General features: G+C 45.3%; 2 protein-coding genes and 1 long non-coding RNA gene across 19 annotated transcripts in view; 2 read left to right on the top strand and 1 right to left on the bottom strand.

Moving 5' to 3' along the window:
• Positions 1-3,067, top strand: part of LOC110972542 (oocyte zinc finger protein XlCOF19-like) — a 72,643-nt gene extending 69,576 nt beyond the window's left edge. For 2 of the 3 annotated variants that reach the window (XM_051938319.1, XM_051938318.1), the window contains exon 2: positions 1,343-3,067. In XM_051938319.1, the coding sequence (XP_051794279.1) occupies positions 1,343-2,556 (1,214 nt within the window). In that variant the 3' untranslated portion in view covers positions 2,557-3,067. The remainder of the gene's footprint in view (positions 1-1,342) is intronic. The other variant, XM_051938320.1, reaches the window with a different exon arrangement.
• The window catches only part of LOC127530802 (zinc finger protein 391-like), a 281,112-nt gene that overhangs the window by 237,538 nt on the left and 21,645 nt on the right, over positions 1-21,929 (bottom strand). For 5 of the 15 annotated variants that reach the window (XR_007937466.1, XR_007937462.1, XR_007937467.1 and 2 more), the window contains exon 3: positions 17,048-17,688. The exons of 5 other annotated variants lie outside the window; for them this stretch is intronic. Coding sequence is in view for 2 of the 10 variants with exons in the window: in XM_051938314.1 (XP_051794274.1) it covers positions 17,087-17,688 (602 nt within the window). In the remaining 8 variants the exon portion in view is untranslated. Of the gene's footprint in view, positions 1-16,308; positions 18,322-21,929 lie in introns of all 15 variants that reach the window. 5 more of the 15 variants (XR_007937468.1, XR_007937456.1, XR_007937459.1 and 2 more) reach the window with 5 other exon arrangements.
• Positions 1-21,929, top strand: part of LOC127530809 (uncharacterized) — a 166,874-nt gene that overhangs the window by 140,747 nt on the left and 4,198 nt on the right. The gene's annotated exons all lie outside the window — the stretch shown is intronic.

Below are 21,929 nucleotides of genomic sequence, written 5' to 3' on the forward strand. Positions count from 1 at the left end.
GAGGTGACTCAGACGCTGTCGGGCCGCTGTCTTTGACAGGCAGAGAATTGCAACACTCCCACGACGAAATGATAGAATCCCAGGAAGTAGACGGGGTCACCTTGTCTGCCTTCATGGGAGCAGCTCATGGTGTTATAGATTTTAAGAAAATGGCATACAGTTCCTTGTGGTTGTGTTCGAGGTGGCTGTGCAGATTTGTAGTGTTTCCTCGCGACGTAGCCACAAGTTTTCGGCATGACTTGCAAAGTTCTTCCGTCTGTGACTTGTCCTGTCTCCTAAAGCTGTAGTACTCCCAAATTTTAGAGATGCGCTGTTTTTTAGGCACATGTTGTTCGTTACAGTCGTCTTTCTAGTGTCCTGCCATGTTGTGTTGTGGCGCTGGTAGCAAAAGTGCTTTTCAGGGTGGGGGGAGGGGGTTTAAGGTCGTGCTCAATTGGTCACAAGTAAACGTCTATGCATGCAAAAAGCATGATTTATACATCTAAATAATCATAAAATTATCGCACAACTTTGCGATAAGGATATCGCATTGACCATTATTGCAAAAACGATATTTTTTTGATATATCGTGCAGCCCTAATGGTGTCGGTTAGTTGATGTTTGTGGAGTTTTAAAAACGTGATCGTTGTGTTGATTGACCCTGGAAGCAAGAACAAAGTTTCCTGTTCAGAGGTGCTGGAAGTGTTTATCTGAACTACTCCACATTGACAGCAACTGCATTGTGTTATCAAACAGTTTAATAATAAAACTCTGACAGAGGACTTAGTCATTCCGTCATTTCAGTCCAGAGACATAATTCCATGTATAAGACCATTCATGATCTAAAGAAAGCACACGTACAGAGTTAGAGAGTATAGAAGTAATGTGTTCAACTGCACTCCACTCTTAACAAGTTGGGTTTCACTGATGAGTCAAATCAACTGTACAGTAATCAGCAGTAAAATAAGAATAACATTAAAATCCAAATGTCCTGACAGGTTTGAAGGCTGAAGAGGACAGCAGCTTTATTCAGACAGATTTTACTGGATCCCATCAAACCTGTCTGTGTGGTGTGTAGAAAAGTACCCAGTGGTGTTTACCATTAGAATCTTTGTGATCCTGTATCCACTGTGGAACAACGTGTTCATAGAAATGTTCAGTCATTTGGAGATGCTTGTATCATTCCTGCTGCTGTGTCATGGCCCCCAGACTTCTATTATAAATTATCTTATTCTTTTTGCATCAAACATTCGACTCTTGAGCTGATTTTGATGGAGACAGCCAGTCCTGGACAAAGTGACAGATGTGTGTTCTCTCATCATCACAGTAGTAACCATTATCTTTTGTCTCTTTGTCCCTCCAGAGCTCCCACAGTCTTATGTCTGTGACAATGAGAAGACTGTCGTTGACCATCAGCCCCATGACCAGGAGAGAAACTCCATGGTGGACCATCAGGACCCAGAGCCTCTACGGATTAAAGACCAGCAGGAGGAACTCTGCACCAGTTGGGACCAATCAAACCCAGAGTTTTCTCAAATTAAAATTAAACAGGAAGAATTGTGCACCAGTGTGGACCAATTAAACCCAGAGATTTCTCAAATTAAAATGGAACAGGAAGAATTGTGCACCAGTCTGGACCAATTAAACCCAGAGTTACCACAAATTAAAGTGGAACAGGATGAAATCTGCTCCAGTCAGGAGGAAGAGTTAATTGGATTGAAACAGGAGACTGATACCTTTGAGGTGACTCCTGCTGATGAGGAAAGTCACCACAGTGAACCAAAACCAAACAATGATCAGCTCCTGTTTCACATCTCTTGTGTAGCTGAGAGCCCAGATCAGGAAGGAAGCAAGGATGTAGACTCAGGATCAACTGGATGTATCGAGCAGAAACCAAGACATCAGAGTAACAGCAGTCACAGTAATGATGTAGACAATGATCCATTGACAGCGAGACAGTGTGATAATGACAAGGCAAGAAAATCTGCAACATGCGAGATCTGTGCAAAAGCTTTTAGCAATAAATCAGTTTTAATCAAACATCACAGAACCCACACAGGTGAGAAGCCATATGCTTGTGAAACCTGTGGAAAAGGCTTTAGTCGACGGACCCATTTGACTGCCCACATGAGACGTCACACAGGTGAGAAGCCGTTTCTATGTGGCACATGTGAAAAAAGCTTTAGTCGACGGGACTATTTGACTGACCACATGAGATGTCACACAGGTGAGAAGCCGTATGTTTGTAATACTTGTGGGAAAAGATTTTCTGTTTCATCAGTACATAGAAGGCACATGGCAGTTCACAAAATGGGAAAGCCATATTCTTGTGGAACCTGTGGAAAAAGCTTTAGTCATCGGTCCTATTTGACTGCCCACATGAGATGTCACACAGGTGAGAAGCCGTATTCTTGTGGCACCTGTGGAAAAAGCTTCCGTCGACGGACCCATTTGACTAGACACATGAGATGTCACACAGGTGAGAAGCCATATTCTTGTGGAACCTGTAAAAAAAGCTTCAAACATAGTTGTCGATTAAAAGCACACATGAGAATCCACACAGCTGAGAAGTCGTGATCCTGAAACATCTGTGGAAGACATAATGTCAGAACTAATCTTGAAACAACATGGAAGAATTGGTACAGGTTAAAAGTAGATGTTTTAGATTCAAAGCACCTTTAGTCTGTGCTTCAACAATTGTGAGGAAGTATGTAAGCAATCCTTGATGATTAGACCAGATGGAGTCTGGACTGTGGTGGTGGTGGAGCAGGCAGAAGAACCAAACTGAATGTCTGGATGGATATGGTATTGGTACAGACTGCTACATTTCTGCTATCATGACATCCTTCATCAGCAGAGCAGTGATTGGACATATTGTGAAGCTGTTTGGAACATTTTCACATCCTGCTGAGAGAACATGGCTGTTCAGGTGTGAACATACTGCTGGAATCCACTCAGCTTGAGCTCTGCTGTCTTTAAAGTAAAAGGAGGCAACGAGATACAGAGACATTGTGACAGTAGGACACAACAGAGTGTGTCACTGCAGCAGAGGAGATCTGGACATGAAATAAAGTTGTAATAAAATGTCTACAGCTCCATGACTGTTTCATGAAATGTTTCGAATGTTTTCAAACAGATGAACATTTACAAGTTGTTTCATAATGAATGTAACACTGAAGATCCCCAGCAAGAATATCTCTGAGTCAGATATCAAAGACATAACCAATTTAATTCAGTTTTATTCATATAGTGCCAATTACAGTGAAATTGTTTTAAGATGCTTTACAGAACCCATATGCCTGAACCCCCAGAGCAGCCCAAAGGCCACAGTGGCAGGAAAACACCCTTTTAACAGGGAAAAAAACCTTGATCAGAACCCGGCTCTTTATGTGGGGGAACCGTCTGCTGCCGGTTGAGAGGGACAGAAGAGGTAAAGAGGGGTCGAGAGGGGTTGAGATAGGTAGAGATGGGTCAAGAGGGGGAGGGGAACAAGGAACATAAAACACACAATTTGATACCTGCATGATAAGACAGACGATACAAAGTAGAAGTGTCGTGGTTCCTCTTGGATGTGCCGAGGTTATATAACACGTCTGGTGACACTGTTGCTTTTAATATATGTTTTTATTATAGAAAGACAGCGTCTGAACAGGCACCATGGTCTGCCTGGAAGGAGCCTGGCAATTGATTCCTCCTTGAACAAAGTAGTCAGGTCACTTTTATACCTTCTGGTGAAGGATAGAATTACAACATCTGGTTCATGTTTGAAGACCCCTTACTCAAAAACAACAGGTCATCTGTTCCTGAGACTGAAAAGCATATTCCAGTGACATGGGTAGAATTAGTCACGCGTGTAATTAAAATAAGATAATCCTTTATTGATCCCCAGAGGGGAAATTGAAGTATTGCAGCAGTACACGGCAAATACAAGGATACAAGGGTAGTAGCATGCATTGGGTTCAATTCAGGCTCTATCTGTGGTCCACACCAGAGCAGACACTACATATAACAAGCAACTCATATCAGATATTAGAACAACAAAACAGATTCCATTCTACTAACTTACATCTCTCAGATCAGATACTACAGAAGCTGACATTGAAACTGATTTGTCGTCTACTCTTAGTGTGGTAGGATGGCCCAGTCCGTCTCCACAGGTGTATTAGATCAGGTGTGCACAGCTGGGAGTCATTATCCTGATGCACCTGGCTTATGGGGCGGTGCTACACTGCAGTATATTTGAGAAAGGGTTGCGCATCTTCCACATGCGTCCTCTACCTGGAGCTGGGGTGTTCACTCAGCCGCGTGGTTTGCCGCGGCAGTCTTGAGATGCTGGCGGAGTATTTTTCCACCTACCTGTCAGGTATGTTCCAACGCAGTCACTGTGTCTCCAAGTGACGTTTTGTCCGGTGTTTGATCTGCTCTCTGCTTTTAGCAGAATTCGGCTGGTACCTTGGCCGAAGGCTGGGAGCTGGGTATGTGTGTGGCCTCGGAGTGGGGCGTAACCTATGCATCACGTTGGATTTTTGAGGTAGGCTGACTCATTTCTGTCATTTTAATTGTGTTTGCGGGGCTGCACTTGAAATGACTGTCTGACTGCTGTTGGCAGTGATCGTGTGGCTGTTTCCCCTGATGTCTGAGGAGCTGCGGCTTCATTGACGAGCAGCTCTACATCTGAAGCAAGCTGCTGCTGTTCTGTCTCAGAGTTCTGTCTCCATGTTCTGTTTTCATGTGCCATCTCCGTGTTCAGTGCAACCAGTTCTCTGCCCATCGGGAACTGCTGCATTGGTTTTATTTCATGGCTTTTAAGGACAATCTTGGTGTGCATGTGCCCATCACCTGGCACGCCCGTTGTTAGTATTGTTTGTAAAAATTAATAGCCTCAGAATTAGTTTTCTTTGATCTTGTAATCTGTTTATTCTGTCGTTTCGTGATTCTATGTTTAGTTCTGCAATTACTTCTTTGGGTTATGTATGATTGTTTCTTTTGTTTTTATTTGTTTGGGTGAGCAGGTGATCTGATTGGCTTTGGTGGCGACCTCCGGGGTTCAGTATCATTGTGGTGTCAGGGTAGTTCTAGAGATCTCCGTTCCTGTGGCTAACTGTATTTCTCTTTCTGTAGACAGGAGCTGTTGGGCTGGGTGACGAGTGGCTGGCTGATTTTTTTTTTTTTTTTTTTTTCCCCCCGAGGTGGTGGTTCCCTCACTCCCTGTACAGTAGAGCACTTGGGTGTCCATTAATAGTGTTTTCATTGCACGTGTGGTGTGTTGCATCCGGACCCTTTCCCTCCCTCTTCAGTCAGTCATTCTGGTCGGGTAAGCCCTCAGCCCTGAGTTCAGTATATAGATGCTCTGTGGCTGCACCGTGGAGGTCCCAGAAAGATTAGATTTACAGTGCCTTGTGAAAGTATTCGGCCCCCTTGAACTTTTCAACCTTTCGCCACATTTCAGGCTTCAAACATAAAGATATAAAATTCTAATTTTTTGTCAAGAATCAACAACAATTGGGACACAATCATGAAGTGGAATGAAATTTATTGGATATTTTATACTTTTTTAACAAATAAAAAACTGAAAAGTGGGGCGTGCAATATTATTCGGTCCCTTTACTTTCAGTGCAGCAAACACACTCCAGAAGTTCAGTGAGGATCTCTGAATGATCCAATGTTGTCCTAAATGACTGATGATGATAAATAGACTCCACCTGTGTGTAATCAAGTCTCCGTATAAATGCACCTGCTCTGTGATAGTCTCAGGGTTCTGTTTAAAGTGCAGAGAGCATCATGAAGACCAAGGAACACACCAGGCAGGTCCAAGATACTGTTGTGGAGAAGTTTAAAGCCGGATTTGGATACAAAAAGATTTCCCAAGCGTTAAACATCTCAAGGAGCACTGTGCAAGCAATCATATTGAAATGGAAGGAGTATCAGACCACTGCAAATCTACCAAGACCCGGCCGTCCCTCTAAACTTTCACCTGGAACAAGGAGAAGACTGATCAGAGATGCAGCCAAGAGGCCCATGATCACTCTGGATGAACTGCAGAGATCTACAGCTGAGGTGGGAGAGTCTGTCCATAGGACAACAATCAGTCGTACACTGCACAAATCTGGCCTTTATGGAAGAGTGGCAAGAAGAAAGACATTTCTCAAAGATATCCATAAAAAGTCTGGTTTGAAGTTTGCCACAAGCCACCTGGGAGACACACCAAACATGTGGAAGAAGGTGCTCTGGTCAGATGAAACCAAAATCGAACTTTTTGGCCACAATGCAAAACGATATGTTTGGCGTAAAAGCAACACAGCTCATCACCCTGAACACACCATCCCCACTGTCAAACATGGTGGTGGCAGCCTCATGGTTTGGGCCTGCTTTTCTTCAGCAGGGACAGGGAAGATGGTTAAAACTGATGGGAAGATGAATGGAGCCAAATACAGGACCATTCTGGAAGAAAACCTGTTGGAGTCTGCAAAAGACCTGAGACTGGGACAGAGATTTATCTTCCAACAGGACAATGATCCAAAACATAAAGCCAAATCTACAATGGAATGGTTCACAAATAAACGTATCCAGGTGTTAGAATGGCCAAGTCAAAGTCCAGACCTGAATCCAATCGAGAATCTGTGGGCAGAGCTGAAGACTGCTGTTCACAAACGCTCTCCATCCAACCTCACTGAGCTCGAGCTGTTTTGCAAGAAAGAATGGGCAAGAATTTCAGTCTCTCGATGTGCAAAACTGATAGAGACATACCCCAAGCGACTTGCAGCTGTAATTGCAGCAAAAGGTGGCGCTACAAACTATTAATGCAAGGGGGCCGAATAATATTGCACGCCCCACTTTTCAGGTTTTTATTTGTTAAAAAAGTTTAAAATATTCAATACATTTCATTCCACTTCACGATTGTGTCCCACTTGTTGATTCTTGACAAAAAGTTAAAATTTTATATCTTTATGTTTGAAGCCTGAAATGTGGCGAAAGGTTGAAAAGTTCAAGGGGGCCGAATACTTTCACAAGGCACTGTATTTGGCCACCTACTATAGAGCTGTCTCGTGGCACCACCACTAAGGGTTTTTTGTTTTTTTTTTTAACTTTGCCATCTTGTTATTTTAACAGATTGAATATTGGAAAAATAAATTCTATTTTCTTAGTACACATTTTGGCGTCTCGGTGTCTCTCGTACCTGTGTGCCCTTCTTCCTGGATTGGAGTGGTGGTTCCTCTGGTAGGATTTCCTGGGGGTATCCCCACACCCCAGGGGGTGTTGTTGGCAATTTGATAACTAGCCAGAATACCTCAACCCTCGTAGTATTGCCACATTAGGATTTACAACTCTGGCAATAGATGTAATATATATATAGCTGGTAGGAAACTCAAAAATATGTAGAAGAACATATCAAGTATAGTGAGGGTGATGCAGAGTAGACTGGTGGAAATGAGCAGCTGGAAGCAGTGGGCTGGAGGAAGGTCAGCAGCAGCATCCCACAGTGGACACGATGGAGACTAGACCAGTTGGTGGGACAGCAACGACAGATCTGAAGCATCCAGCTCTGGGACCAGGGACACTCAGAGAAAGGACACAGGGAGAAACAGAGTTAGTGTAATGCAATAACAGTGTATAAAGGTAGATGGAGAACAGTGGCGACTGGTGATAAAATATTTTGGGGGGGGCGCACTAGCGGATGGGCATTACAACACAACAAAACAATTACTTGAATATAAATTTTGCTCTCCTTCAGGCCAGCAAATTTATCAATGACTTTCTGATTGAAGTCTGTCATTTCACCAACAAGTCTCTTTTCCATGGAGAGCATGGCCAAGGCATTCAGCCTTTCCTGGGTCATGGTATTTCTGAGAAAAGTTTTCACTCTTTTCAAGGCTCAGAAACACCTCTCTGCTTCAGCTGTGGTCATGGGTGTGGTGATCAGGATCCTTAAAAGATTGACAGTTTCTGAAAAGACAACTTCAAGATTGTTCTCCATGAACACCTGGAATAGGTCCAGTGCACCACAGCAGGCTCTGAACTCTACTTTGCTGTAGATGAGACCGAGTTCTGTCTTCAGCTTGCTTCCATTCAGCATCGGGTAGGCCTTCAAAGTGCGTTGCAGTGCCTCTTCAGGAAATGACCCGTGATGTTCTTCAAAGGTAGTGTCTACAGATACGGACCCGTACCCGTAGCCTGTGGCCTACGGATACGGCACTTTCCATTTGCCAGACAGATACGGACCCGTACGCGAGTCTTGCGAGTCAAGAAGCTGCTAACCACTGCAAACTGTTGAAAGGTAAGAAAAGGTTAAGGTTAGGGTTAGTGTTAGGGTCAGGTTTAGGGTCCGTACCTGTAGTACCGATGCTACGGGTCCGTACCGCTAGCGTCTACCGGGAGTCACGTGACCAGATCTCGCGTATCTGATTGGCAAATGGCAAGTGCCGTATCCGTAGTCCACAGGCTACGGGTACGGGTCCGTACCTCTAGCAACAACCTTCTTCAAACCTGTCCCCCTGCAACAAGGTTGCACAGACGAGATGGTCGGTGAAAGAGAAGCGCTCCTTGGTGTGTCCCAGAAAGGTGTTGCAGATCTACAGAGTGAAGGATACAAAAACATATAGAGAAAAAATAGATGTGAAATTAATATACTTTTGTTGACACTGTTACCCTCTGTTGCTGCATGGTTTTGGAAAAATATCTTGCTATTATTGACTACTGCAATTGTGATGTGATTTTTAATATTTTTGAATAATTTTCATTAAACAGATTGTGATTAGATGATCTCTGCACCATGACAATGACATATTTAAATGCCATATTTCAAAACACATTTCTCCTCTAACAAACATTACAACCTCCAATGAAACATAGACTATGAGATTTCTACAACATAAACTCACCTCTTCTGCAACCCTTTGACGATCCTCTGAACCGAGTACCCGATGCCTCTTTGCTGTCGGACAGCCACTTCTTTGCTCACCCATGGAATGGAGAGAATTTCTGTGAAGGATAAGGAGAAGTCATAATAATAACCAAAAAGGGGAAAAGAGATCATGTTGAAAAATGTGATGATCATATTACTGACAGGAATACTTATTACCTGATGTTTTCCATGTCCTGTTCAAACTGCTGGATGCTCACTTTTATGTGGACTGCATCTATGTTCTTCTTCTGGAGCTTGGCATAGAGGAGGTCCACATGTGGCATGATGTGGTGAAAAAGTTCCAGAAAGAACTTAAAGTCCTGATGTTCCAGCAGCATGGCCACGGCTCCTGCCTCTCTGATGGTTCTGGCATCAAAGTCACCTGAGTCTCGTATGTTTTCAAATCACTGAATGAGATCCTCTCTGTGCTCAAACACAGTCTTGATGGCTCGGCTGTGAAAGTTCCATCTGACATTGCTGGATGTTGGCAGTCTATGGGCCACCATTTGATCAAGAACAGCTGTATGCTTGGGTGATCTGGAAAAAAAGCTGGCAAATCCACCCAGGTCAGAAAAAAAAAATTCTCACCTTGGAAATGTGAGAGGTGGCCTGCTGCATGATCAGGTTGAGTTGGTGTGCATAGCAGTGGATATAGTGGGCATTTGGGTACACATCTTTGATTTTCCTCTGAACACCTGCAGTGGCACCCCTCATCACACTGGCTCCATCGCCTGGCAGATTAGCTTGCTTTTCTGATCCAGGAATGATGGCAGCAAGACGCTCTGTTAATGCAGTAGCAATGGACTCAGACGTAGCTGACTGCAGAGGAATGAATTCAAAAAACCTTTCCTGCACACTGTGTTTGTCATCAATGTAGCGTAGTACAAGCACAAGTTGTGACTGTGTTGAAATATCTGTTGTCTCATCTGCCTGGATTGACACAAAAACACTCTTTTGGGCTTCTTTAATTATTTGCTCCCTTGCAACAGACAACATACAGTCCAGGAGCTCATTTTGGACAGTTTTTGAAGTACCCTTAAAAACAGTGGCAGTTTCAAGGTGCTCTTTCAAAGCTCCATCCAGAGAGGCAACAAAATCCACCAACCCACGAAATATCCCAGGGTTAACAGAGCCCTCACTCTCATCATGGCCACGTAAAGCCAACTCAAAGGCCCCACAAAATTTCACACAGTCTATTATCCTGGACAGTATGTGACAACTTTTTGTCACCTCTTCATTGTGCCTTCTAATGCCAACTCTGTAGCCCTCTTCTTGTCACGCCTGCTCCGGTGATCGGGCTCGTCAGGCTAATGAAGAGCGGCTGTGCTTCCCAGCACAGCTGGAGTGAATGAACAATCAGCGCTGCATAAAACCCAGCTATCTCCACTCCTCAGTGCTGGATCATTGCGACTGAACTCTTCACTCTGCACTCCGTATTCTGCACTTTACACTCATGCCTCATGTCACACACAGTCGTCCCCACACGCACGCCATTATCTGGAGTCAGTTCATTGGATTACTCTGCCGGCTCCGTCTTCTTCCCTCACACCGGAACCCCCCACTCCACGCTGCACCCCTCCTCTGTCTCTGCTCTCGGTCTGCCTGCCTCTGTCCTCGCCCCATCCACCATCGGCTCGGCCCCATACCACGTCGTCCGCTCCCTGGACATCTGTGAATCTCCTCTCTCCCCTCTTTAGTTTAGTTTTAGACTTCGTCGTGGCACTTAGCCGTCACCCTTAGTTCAGTTTAGCTTCTCCCTTTCTGTCTTACCCGTGCCTCCCTTTGAGTGTCTTCTGTTTAAATATAAATGTACATTAAATCATTATTATTTCACCTGTCTGCCTGTTCGCCTGCTGCTTGGGTTCAACCCTGTCTGATTCATGACAGAATGATCCAGCCACAAAATTGAACCCAGCAGGCACAATCCCATTTTTGTTTCTGTGCAGTGTGGCCGTATAGGACCTCCCAAATCATGTCAGGTCATGACAAGTACTCTCCCTTTGATGGAACTCGATGGGCAATAAAAATACCATCCAGGAGAAATCGTGGTTCCAAGAGAAAAGGTTCTCAGCCCATCACAAACTCAGCAGGCACCCCGACCCGGTCCCCAGAGGCTTCCCTGGAGATATTCTTTATCTTAAGAGAATAGGGAGTATTTCTGTGCCCTCAGTGACTTGTACTGGGACTGGTGGGGGGATCATAGAAATATTCTGGTCACCCGGGGTTGAGGATTGGCTGCCCAGAGACCCTGGCTCATTGGCCACCTTCCTGATTACATAAGAGATTTCTTAAACACTCCTGTGCCACATGTCACCCTTCCCGTCCCAGCCACTCACCATACCTGTCCCCAGTCTGTCAGTCTGTCTGCTCCTGAATCAGTTAACTCGGTCATCACCAATATTCCACCCTGTAGCCAATCCAATCCTGTTTCCCCACCAGCCATAGCACCCACTGCGCAGAAGCCTGGTCGCCGTAGGCGCGGCGCCAGGAAGCGCTGTGGTTCCCTGGTTCCTGCTCCAGAGGGGTTCTGCATCCCCTCAACTCCCAAGAAGGTTGTAGTCACCGTTGAGGAGAGACCCCGTGCCGTCTTCCTCCCGTTTGAGGAGCAGTCCCGTGCTGTTCCACTCCCTCTGGCTGAGGACAGGCCCCGTGCCGCCTCACTCCCTCCTGCTGAGGACAGGCCCCGTGCTGCCTCACTCCCTCCGGCTGAGGACAGGCCCCGTGCCGCCTCACTCCCTCCGGCTGAGGACAGGCCCCGAGCCGCCTCACTCCCTCCGGCTGAGGAGAGGCCCCGAGCCACCTCACTCCCTCCGGCTGAGGAGAGGCCCCGAGCCACCTCACTCCCTCCGGCTGAGGAGAGGCCCCGAGCCGCCTCACCCCCGTCTTCGGTTCCTGTGGGGCCCATTGCCCCGTCTCCTGTCCTTGTGGGGGTCATCGCCCAGTCTCCGGCCCTTATGGGCCCCGCGGCTTTAGAGGAGCTTAACGCTCCCCCCTCGGCCTTGGAAGAGCTTAAGGCTCCCGCTGCTGCTCTAAAGGAACTAAAGGCTTCCGCTGCAGCTCTAAGGGAGGTAAAGGCCCCCGCTGCAGTGCCTAAGGAGCAACAGGCTCTCGCTGCAGCTCTGAAGGAGCAACAGGCTCCCGCTGCAGCCTTCAGGAGGCGTCCCGCCTCCTCTGCATCCTTAAAGAGGCGCTCCGCCTCCCCTGCAGCTTTGTCGAGGCACTCCGCCTCCTCCGTGTCCTTGTCGAGGTGCTCCGCCTCCGGCGCCTTCTGAGAGGGATAAAGCCTGCCTGACGCCTTTAGAGGAGCTTAACGCTCCCCCTGCGGTTTTAGAAAAGCCAAGAGCTTTCCCCGCGGCACCTAAGGAGCCAAAGGCTCCGTCTGCAGCCCTTAGGAGGCGTTCCGCCTCCTCTGCTGCTCTAGGGAGGCGGCCCGCCTCCCTGGTAGCCTCAAGGAGAGGTCTCGCCTCTTCCGCGTCCTCGTCGAGGCGTCCCGCCTCCTCCGCATCCTTGTCGAAGCGTTCCGCCTTCCCCGCATCCTTGTCAAAGCGTTCCGCCTTCCCCGCGGCCTTGGTGAGGCGTCCCGCCTCCCCTGAGCCCTTGGTGAGGCGCCCCGCCTCCCCTGGGTCCTTGAAGAGGCGTAGCGCCTCCTCGGCAGCTTCGAGGTGGCATTGCTTCTCCTCAGCCACCTTGATTAAATGTAGTGCCTCCCCCCAACACCTGCTGAGACTTTGCGTCACTTTAACATCAAGTGGTCCTCCTGCAGTGGCCTTTTCAACACCCTGTGGCTCCCCTGCAGGAGTGGTCTCTCCTGTCCTGTCCCTCCAGTCCTTTTTTGTCCCTCCTATCCCTTTTGTCCCTCCAGGCCTTCCAGTTTCTCCAGTTCAGTCAGTTCCTCCTGTCCCTCAAGTTCAGTCAGTCCCTCCTGTCCCTCCAGTAACTGACCCTCCAGTCCATTCAGTCCAACTCAAGTCCAGCTCAGTTTCAGCCCAGTCCAGCCCAGCTACTGGTCCCTGTCCTGTCCTGTCCAGCCAGTTATTCAGTCCAGTCCAGCCCAGTCCAGCTAGTTTCCCAGTCCAGCTAGCTATCCAGTCCAGTTCTAACCCAGTCCAGTTCAGGTCCAGTCCAGTTTCGCCCAGCTCAAGTCAGTCCAACAGTTGTCCAGTCCAGCTCAAATCCAGTCCAATCCTAGCCCAGGTCAGCCATTGTCCAGTCCATCTCAAGTACAGTCCGGTTCTGGCCCAGTTCAGTCCCCAGTCCAGACCCCCGCTCTGCCCCCGGAGGGGCTCCCGGCCCTGGTTCCACCTCCGCCCCCGGAGGGGCCACCGGTTCCAGCTCCGCCCCCGGAGAGGCCGCCAGTTCCAGCTCCGCCCCCCAGAGGGGCCGCTGGTTCCAGCCCCCAGACCCTGAGAAGGTCAGGGCAGTCTTGGACATGCCAAACCCCACAGATGCAAAGGGTCTCCAACGATGTGTTGGCTTTGTTAGCTACTTGTCAAGGTTCATGCCCCGCTTGTCAGAGGTGTGTGAACCGCTGAGAAGGTTGCTGGACAAAGAGGTTCCGTGGCACTGGCTGCCCAAGCATGAGGATGCTATGATGGAAATCAAGACGCTGGTCACTGCGGTACCAGTACTATGCTATTATGATGTTACCAAGCCAGTCACTATACAAAGCGACTCCAGTCAGACTGGTCTGGGCTGCTGTCTGCTTCAGGATGGACAGCCAATTGCATTTGCCTCCCGTACACTAAACCAGACAGAGTAGAACTATGCACAGATTGAAAAGGAGTGCTTGAGCATCGTATTTGCTTGTCAACCCTTCCACTACTACCTCTATGGGAGGGGTGATGTGACGGCAGAGACTGACCACTGTCCAATGGTGTCGATCTTCAACAAGCCCCTTCTCAGTGCACCAAAGCATCTGCAGAGCATGCTCCTTACGCTTCACAACTACTACCTCACAGTGGTATACAAGTCAGGCCTTGAAATGTACATAAGTAACACGCTCAGCAGAGCCACCACCCCGCCACAGAAAACAGACACTCACTACAGACGTGAAATGGTCTGCAACATGCAGCAGGAGCAGTATGACACAGTGGCCATTCAGCATGCAGACTATCTAAACGTCACCAGCCAACGCCTGGCACAGATTCGGAAACATACAGAGGAGGACGTGTGTCTTCAAACACTCAAGTCGGTTGTGCTGGGGGGATGGTCAGAACACAAAGAGGAATGCCCCATCGCATCAGAGAATATTGGGCCATCAGAGATGAAATAAGCGCACAGGACGGTGTGCTCTTTAGGAGCCAGCGTGTTATTTCTAAAGCAGTGCATCCCGAGATGCTGAGAAGGATACACTACAACCACGTGGGGGGTGAGGTTTGTTACAGACAGGCCCGCGATACTCTCTTCTGGCCCAACATGCAGGGGGAAATTAAAGACTTTGTACAGCAGTGCTCAGTGTGTAATGAGTATGAACAGGAACAACAAAAAGAGACCATAATGTCACATCCTCTCCCCACACGTCCCTGGCAGCTGGTGAGCATGGACCTGTTCAGCTACGCGAGGCAGGATTTCCTCATCATGGTGGATCACTACTCTGACTTCTGGGAGATTGATCTACTCCCAGACCTGTCAGCAGAAACGACCATTCGAAGGTGCAAGGCTCAATTTGCACGATATGGCATCCCTGGCCGGGTCATCTCTGACTGTGGAGGTCAGTTTGACTGCAGAGAGTTTAGGGCATTTGCAAAGCAGTGGGGTTTCGAACAAGTCATGTCCTCCCCAAGACACCCAAAATCTAATGGCAAAGCAGAGTCTGCGGTGAAGATCGTGAAAGGTTTGTGCAGGAAAGCAGACTGTGCCGATGAGGACCCCTGGAAGGCTTTTGCTGTATAATACAATATATAATATCGCTGATGGCACAAGGTATGTCAAGGTAAAATTCACTGACTATGTTCAGTCGCTGCCATATTGAACGTGACAGACCCCGAATATGTCCATGTAATCCAGGATAGCCAGGTGAAAGTCTGCAGACGGTGTATACAGTAGGGTCACATCCTTCAGTAATGAGAATGTATGAATGTCCAAATGGGAATTCTGGTGTCATGTGTGTAATGAGCAGGGACACTATGCAAAGGAGTGTGACATGAGAATGAGAGTGAAGCGATGTGAGCTGTGTCACAATCAGATGAAAAAAGAGAAGAGCCTCATTTTCATCAAAGCTGTACACCACCAGGGTACAAAGACTGTCTTCGGGTCATTTTTTACCCAGCAGTTAAAAATCAGTCACATAGGACTAAAACACACATCCACATCACACACACCTCTACAACCACAACGACGCACATAGACACGCACGTGCGTGTGCACAAACGCACAAAATGAAAAACTTAGATGATGCGTGCGACTGATTGATCTTAGATAAACTAAAACTTTCTTGTGCAGGTGCCACATCAACCATCCACAACAAATCTCAAGTTTTAACTTCAAACAAATGAAACATTTCTTTAAAGCATCGTTTACTAACGGGGAATGTGTTCAGAGGTTAGAAAGGTGCTGCACATGACAACACCACCAGTTCTCTCTTTGCTGAAGCCATGAGGGCAGTTTTCAGGTTTCAGTACCCAGCAGGTCAGAGATCAGATTTTTTTTCAGTCATCCAGGAGTAACAAGGAGGACTGGAAAACAAATACTGTGTGCTGCACATGTGACAAATACAGCTGCATTCTGTCCTCCATGTGTTAATTAGAGCTTAATATGTTCGTAATAATTTGCTTAATTCTGATATTTTTTCTACTCTTATGATTGATGTAGGTTATGCATCTTGTCAGTGGGAGCAAGGATTCAAAAGATGAGATAATTCTAGCATTTTTTAGTTGAGTTTTGTAGTTTTACATTCCATTTCACAGTATGCAGTACACTGTTGTTTCCCTTCAAAAATGCATTTCAAGTTCACTTCTGCACATTTCTGGTACTTTATTAGTCTATAGAAGTATTATCTCTTGCAAAACAAGAAATGCTTACACCTATGCAGTACCTTTAGCAGCAATAATCATGATAACAAACCTCTACTTAAAGAAAGAAAACAGTTACAGCATGAACAATGGTATAAAAATGAATGGTGTTCACTGATTAAATACAGTCTTTGTACCCTCTGAGGAAGCAAAAACAGAGACATTCACAAAGTGTGTGATGCATGACAGGTTGTTTCTTCATGTAAAATAGATTTTTGGTTAAAATTCCATTAAGCTGCTCTATTTTAGAGGCTAAGTGGAGGCAGGTCATTTTTGACCCTGAGGACAGGAGGAGTGTTCAGGACGTTAAGACAATACAAGGGTTCAATGTGCTGTATGACCACACAATGAGATCCTACTAACAAATCACACAGATGACCTATGTGGTGACAACAGAAGGAATAAATAGCACAAGACCTTTATCTAACCAGCAGAAACTGCAGCACAGCTTCACCTGTTTTTAACATTTCTGGTTTTGAAATTTGCAGGAGTGTATCAGCTACTACTAGTAAAACCACGTGTCTGTTGCTTCAAAACACAATAATGTTGGTTATGTCCTTGATATCTGACTCAGAGATATTCTTGCTGGGGATCTTCAGTGTTACATTCATTATGAAACAACTTGTAAATGTTCAACTGTTTGAAAACATTCAAAACATTTCATGAAGCAGTCATGGAGCTGTAGACGTTTTATTACAACTTTATTTCATGTCCAGATCTCCTCTGCTGCAGTGACACACTCTGTTGTGTCCTACTGTCACAATGTCTCTGTATCTCGTTGCCTCCTTTTCCTTTAAAGACAGCAGAGCTCAAGCTGAGTGGATTCCAGCAGTATGTTCACACCTGAACAGCCATGTTCTCTCAGCAGGATGTGAAAATGTTCCAAACAGCTTCACAATATCTCCAATCACTGCTCTGCTGATGAAGGATGTCATGATAGCAGAAATGTAGCAGTCTGTACCAATACCATATCCATCCAGACATTCAGTTTGGTTCTTCTGCCTGCTCCACCACCACCACAGTCCAGACTCCATCTGGTCTAATCATCAAGGATTGCTTACATACTTCCTCACAATTGTTGTTGAAGCACAGACTAAAGGTGCTTTAAATCTAAAACATCTACTTTTAACCTGTACCAATTCTTCCATGTTTCAACCTTAGTTCTGACATTATGTTTTCCACAGATGTTTCAGGATCACGACTTCTCAGCTGTGTGGATTCTCATGTGTGCTTTTAATCGACAACTATGTTTGAAGCTTTTTCCACAGATTCCACAAGAATACGGCATCTCACCTGTGTGACGTCTCATGTGGACAGTCAAAGAGCCCCGAAGACTGAAGCTTTTTCCACAGGTGTCACAAGAAAACGGCTTCTCACCTGTGTGACATCTCATGTGGGCAGTCAAATTGGAATGTTGACTAAAGCTTTTTTCACAGATTCCACAAGCATATGGCTTCTCACCTGTGTGACATCTCATGTGGGTAGTCAAATAGGACCGATGACTAAAGCTTTTTTCACAGATTCCACAAACATATGGCGTCTCACCTGTGTGACGTCTCATGTGGGGAGTCAAATTGGAACGTTGACTAAAGCTTTTTCCACAGATTCCACAAGAATATGGCTTTCCCATTTTGTGAACTGCCATGTGCTTATGATATGCTGATGAACCAGAAAATCTTTTTCCACAAGTGTTACAAACATACAGCTTCTCACCTGTGTGACATCTCATGTGGGCAGTCAAATAGTCCTGTTGACTGAAGCTTTTTCCACAGGTTTCACAAGAATACGGCTTCTCACCTGTGTGGGTTCTGCGATGTATGATTAAATCTGATTTACGCCTAAAAGCTTTTCCACAGACCTCACATGTTGCAGATTTTCTTGCCTTGTCATTATCACACTGTCTCGCTGGCAATGGAGCATTGTCTACATCATTACTGTGACTGCTGTTACTCTGATGTCTTGGTTTCTGCTCGATACATCCAGTTGATCCTGAGTCTACATCCTTGCTTCCTTCCTGATCTGGGCTCTCAGCTACACAAGAGATGTGAAACAGGAGCTGATCATTGTTTGGTTTTGGTTCACTGTGCTCACTTTCCTCATCAGCAGGAGTCACCTCAAAGGTATCAGTCTCCTGTTTCGATCCAATTAACTCTTCCTCCTGACTGGAGCAGCGTTCATCCTGTTCCACTTTAATTTGTGGTAACTCTGGGTTTAATTGGTCCAGACTGGTGCACAATTCTTCCTGTTCCATTTTAATTTGAGAAAACTCTGGGTTTGATTGGTCCAGACTGGTGCAGAGTTCCTCCTGCTGGTCTTTAATCCGTAGAGGCTCTGGGTCCTCATGGTCCACCGTGGAGTTTCTCTCCTGGTCATGGGGCTGATGGTCAACGACAGTCTTCTCATTGTCACAGACATAAGACTGTGGGAGCTCTGGAGGGACAAAGAGACAAAAGATAATGGTTACTACTGTGATGATGAGAGAACACACATCTGTCACTTTGTCCAGGACTGGCTGTCTCCAACAGAATCAGCTCAAGAGTCGAATGTTTGACGCAAAAAGAATATGATAGTTTATAATTGAAGTCTTGGAGCCATGACACAGCAGCAGGAATGATACAAGCATCTCCAAATGACTGGACATTTCTATGAACATGTTGTTTTCCACAGTGGATACAGGATCACAAAGATTCTAATGGTAAACACCACTGGGTACTTTTCTACACACCACACAGACAGGTTTGATGGGATCCAGTAAAACAGAGATGGGATCAGCAAGTTCTGATTCCAGCGGAAAGTTGTTGAGCGGGGGGTGGGGTGGGGGGGCACACTTCCAATCGCTGGACCGTTTACAATCGTCGTTAACAAGCTATCGTTAACGTCGTTACCATCTCGCGGGAGTATCAGCGACAATAAAGTGTTCAAACTTGAAATGAAATCAGCGGATCCGTGGCAAATTCCCATCCCTGGACTCTACACTTCATGGTGATTCGATTACAGTACTGTACATGACTGCTCTCACTGAGTGGCGGCTAGCATTCAGCGCGGTGGATATTAGCAGCCGTTCGATATTACGACTCGTCGACCATAAACATACCTCACCCCCCCAAAAAAATTTTCTCCTCGAATTTAGACGATTCACAAGAATGACCCTGGCAATGATAAAATCCATGGAATTCCGCGAATCCGCGGAAAATTCTCATCCCTGAGTAAAATCTGTCTGAATAAAGCTGCTGTCCTCTTCAGCCTTCCTTAATGTTATTCTTATTTTACTGCTGGTTACTGTACTGTTGATTTGACTCATCAGTGAAACCCAACATGTTAATAGTGGAATGCAGTTGAACACGACTTCTATACTCTCTAACAGTGGCGGCTGGTGAAAAAAAATCTTGGTGGGGCTGGTGTGCCAACAGATTTCCCTGCCTAATCTAGCATAAGCATTCAAATGAACAGTCGGACAATGACTACAGGTCCACAATAATAATTTAATTTCAGTTTCCAGTTTCACACAAGAAGTAACAATTTACAGACATATTAGACGTTATGCTATCAATGTGGGTTGAGTTACTTTTTAAGAGAGAATGAAAGAGAACATTTCCTATAAAAATGTAACATACAAAGAATTGAGAACCAACCAACCAATCAACCCACAACTATATTATTATTACATACTGCCCATTGAATGTAAAATAAACTTAAAAGACACTCTGTCTCTGTTCCTGTGTGTCTTTGTTCCTCTGTGAGTCTCTGTTATGGAGGTATTTCAGGTGCAAAATGTTTGAGCACCTGTAACACTGAATTTGTAGTTGTATACATTGAATTTGTATGTGTATCAGCAAATCTGAATTCCCACACTCTATGAGTTGTGTACTTGTAAAATAATTTCTTGTGTGTGTCGATTTTTTTCTTCCCACAAATACAACACAAAAATACACATTCACAAAATCGTAATTACAGGTGCACAAATCACATTTACAGGTGCACAAATCATATTTACAGGTGCACAAATCCTTCTCTACAAGTCACATATTTCAACACTGACACGCTCACATTTTGCACCTATTGTTGCAGCACACTAAGTGCAAAACATATTTGTGCACCTGTATTGTACGAAGTGAAGTTGAAGTGAGAATTTGAATATGTGCAAATCTGAATGTGAACTTGTGCAATAAGTATGTGAAATAATTTACCATGAAAATAGCTGTGTCCTCTAACACACAAACACAAATTGCTACTTACAACCACTCGAATCCTCCCCACGAGTCACACATTCTCTGTTTTCTACAGGTGCAAATCAGAAATCGTACTTCCGGTTCCGCTGAGATATTTGGTGCAAAACTACAAAACGATCCGATCTGTGTATAAATTCTATGCCCTCAGATTGACAGACTTTTCGGTCAGTCAGAGAGACGCTTTGCCCGCCCAGCCAATCAGAGGTTTTTATTCCGTCCGAGGTCGCTTTACCGACTTCCGGGTGTGGAATTTCACTAGTAGATCACCGGGATGACACACATCACTTTTTATTTCAATTCACAATTTTTATGATAGATAGATAGATAGATAGATAGATAAACAAGTTTTCAGCTTCTTGTACTTTAAGCTATTTAGTTAGTGTAAATAATAGCCGTACAATTCGATAGTTGACAGTTAATGTGAGTCAGTAACTTAAAACATCGCTGTATAATACATCTGCGAATGCAGCGCTTTATTTTTTAAACCGGAAATAGTTGCTGCGCATCGGTCTTCTTGCATTTACCGTAAGCTGACGGTAGGAGCGCACTGAAAATGCAGGAGCGGCTGGCTTGACTACGGAGAAACGAGAGGCGACTGGCTTATGGTTCCCCCACATTACGGTCTCAGTCTGCTGTGCCCGGTTGCCGTGGTAGATGACCAGTTTAAACTCCGCTAGCAAAATGCTAATTAAGTTTCACCTCCGTGCTGAATAAATTGTTTTGTGTTTTTAGAATTATCTGGAGGTTACCACGTGCACGACTGTGAGAGTAATATCAGTGTGTTTTACCAGCTCCTGAAAATAAACGGCGGATTTCATGCCAATAGGGAGGATGCTCCCAGTTTGATTATCTACACAATGCAAGAGAGAGTACACAACCACTACACATGCTATAAGTGGAATTCTTCATACACACCTATGGGCTGTAAGGGGATGTGTGGTTTCCAGAGGACATCCAGAAGTCTGCGCTGACGATCGATCTCCTCCTGGTACTGGACGATGTTTTTTTCAAACTCTGAGAATATTTCTCCAGCAGCAGCAGTTAGTCTGTCGCTGATCAACTCTCTCAGATACTCAACTGAACACATCGTTACTTTAACGGTCTGATATTTCTCATTCATACGATAAAACAGCCGTTTTAGAGCTCAGTCCACACAGCAGTGAAGCTAACTCTGCTCATGCTTCTTTGTTTACATCCGCCGGGTGTCACACTGTGAAGTTCCGGCAGAAACCAATGACGTATATATAGAGCGTCATTGGTCCTTTTTTTTTTTTTTTTGCTAATTGCTCCTTTTTTAATTTAGTTTTACAATATACAGTGATCATAAGTCAATAGCAATACCATTAGGTAATATTAATAAAAGAGAACAAAAAATAACACTGAAGAATAAAAAGTAAACTAAAAAGAGAGAAAGAAAAAAATAAAAGAAAAAAAACGAAAAGAAGAAGAAAAAAGATAAAAAAGGAAGAAAGGGGGAAATAAATGTATACATACATACATCACATATATACATGCCAGGGGGGTTGGCGACATCACATATGGTTATGTACTAGGGGTGCAGACAATTGACTATTAATCAGGCATTTATCAGACCTTGTTTGAAACAAACATTGCAATTGACTCAGAAGGGAGTTCAGCTTCTCAACAAAAAATTGCCTTTCATCAATTGGTGGATCATCGGTTGATAAGATGAAGCAACCATCAATAATTGTATTACACAATCATTTGCATCCCTAGAATATACACTTATAATATATACACCTTTATATACACACATGGACAAAATTGTTGGTACCCCTCAGTTAAAGA

Source organism: Acanthochromis polyacanthus, chromosome 18 (assembly GCF_021347895.1).
Source record: "Acanthochromis polyacanthus isolate Apoly-LR-REF ecotype Palm Island chromosome 18, KAUST_Apoly_ChrSc, whole genome shotgun sequence".
NCBI classification, from domain to species: Eukaryota; Metazoa; Chordata; class Actinopteri; family Pomacentridae; genus Acanthochromis; species Acanthochromis polyacanthus.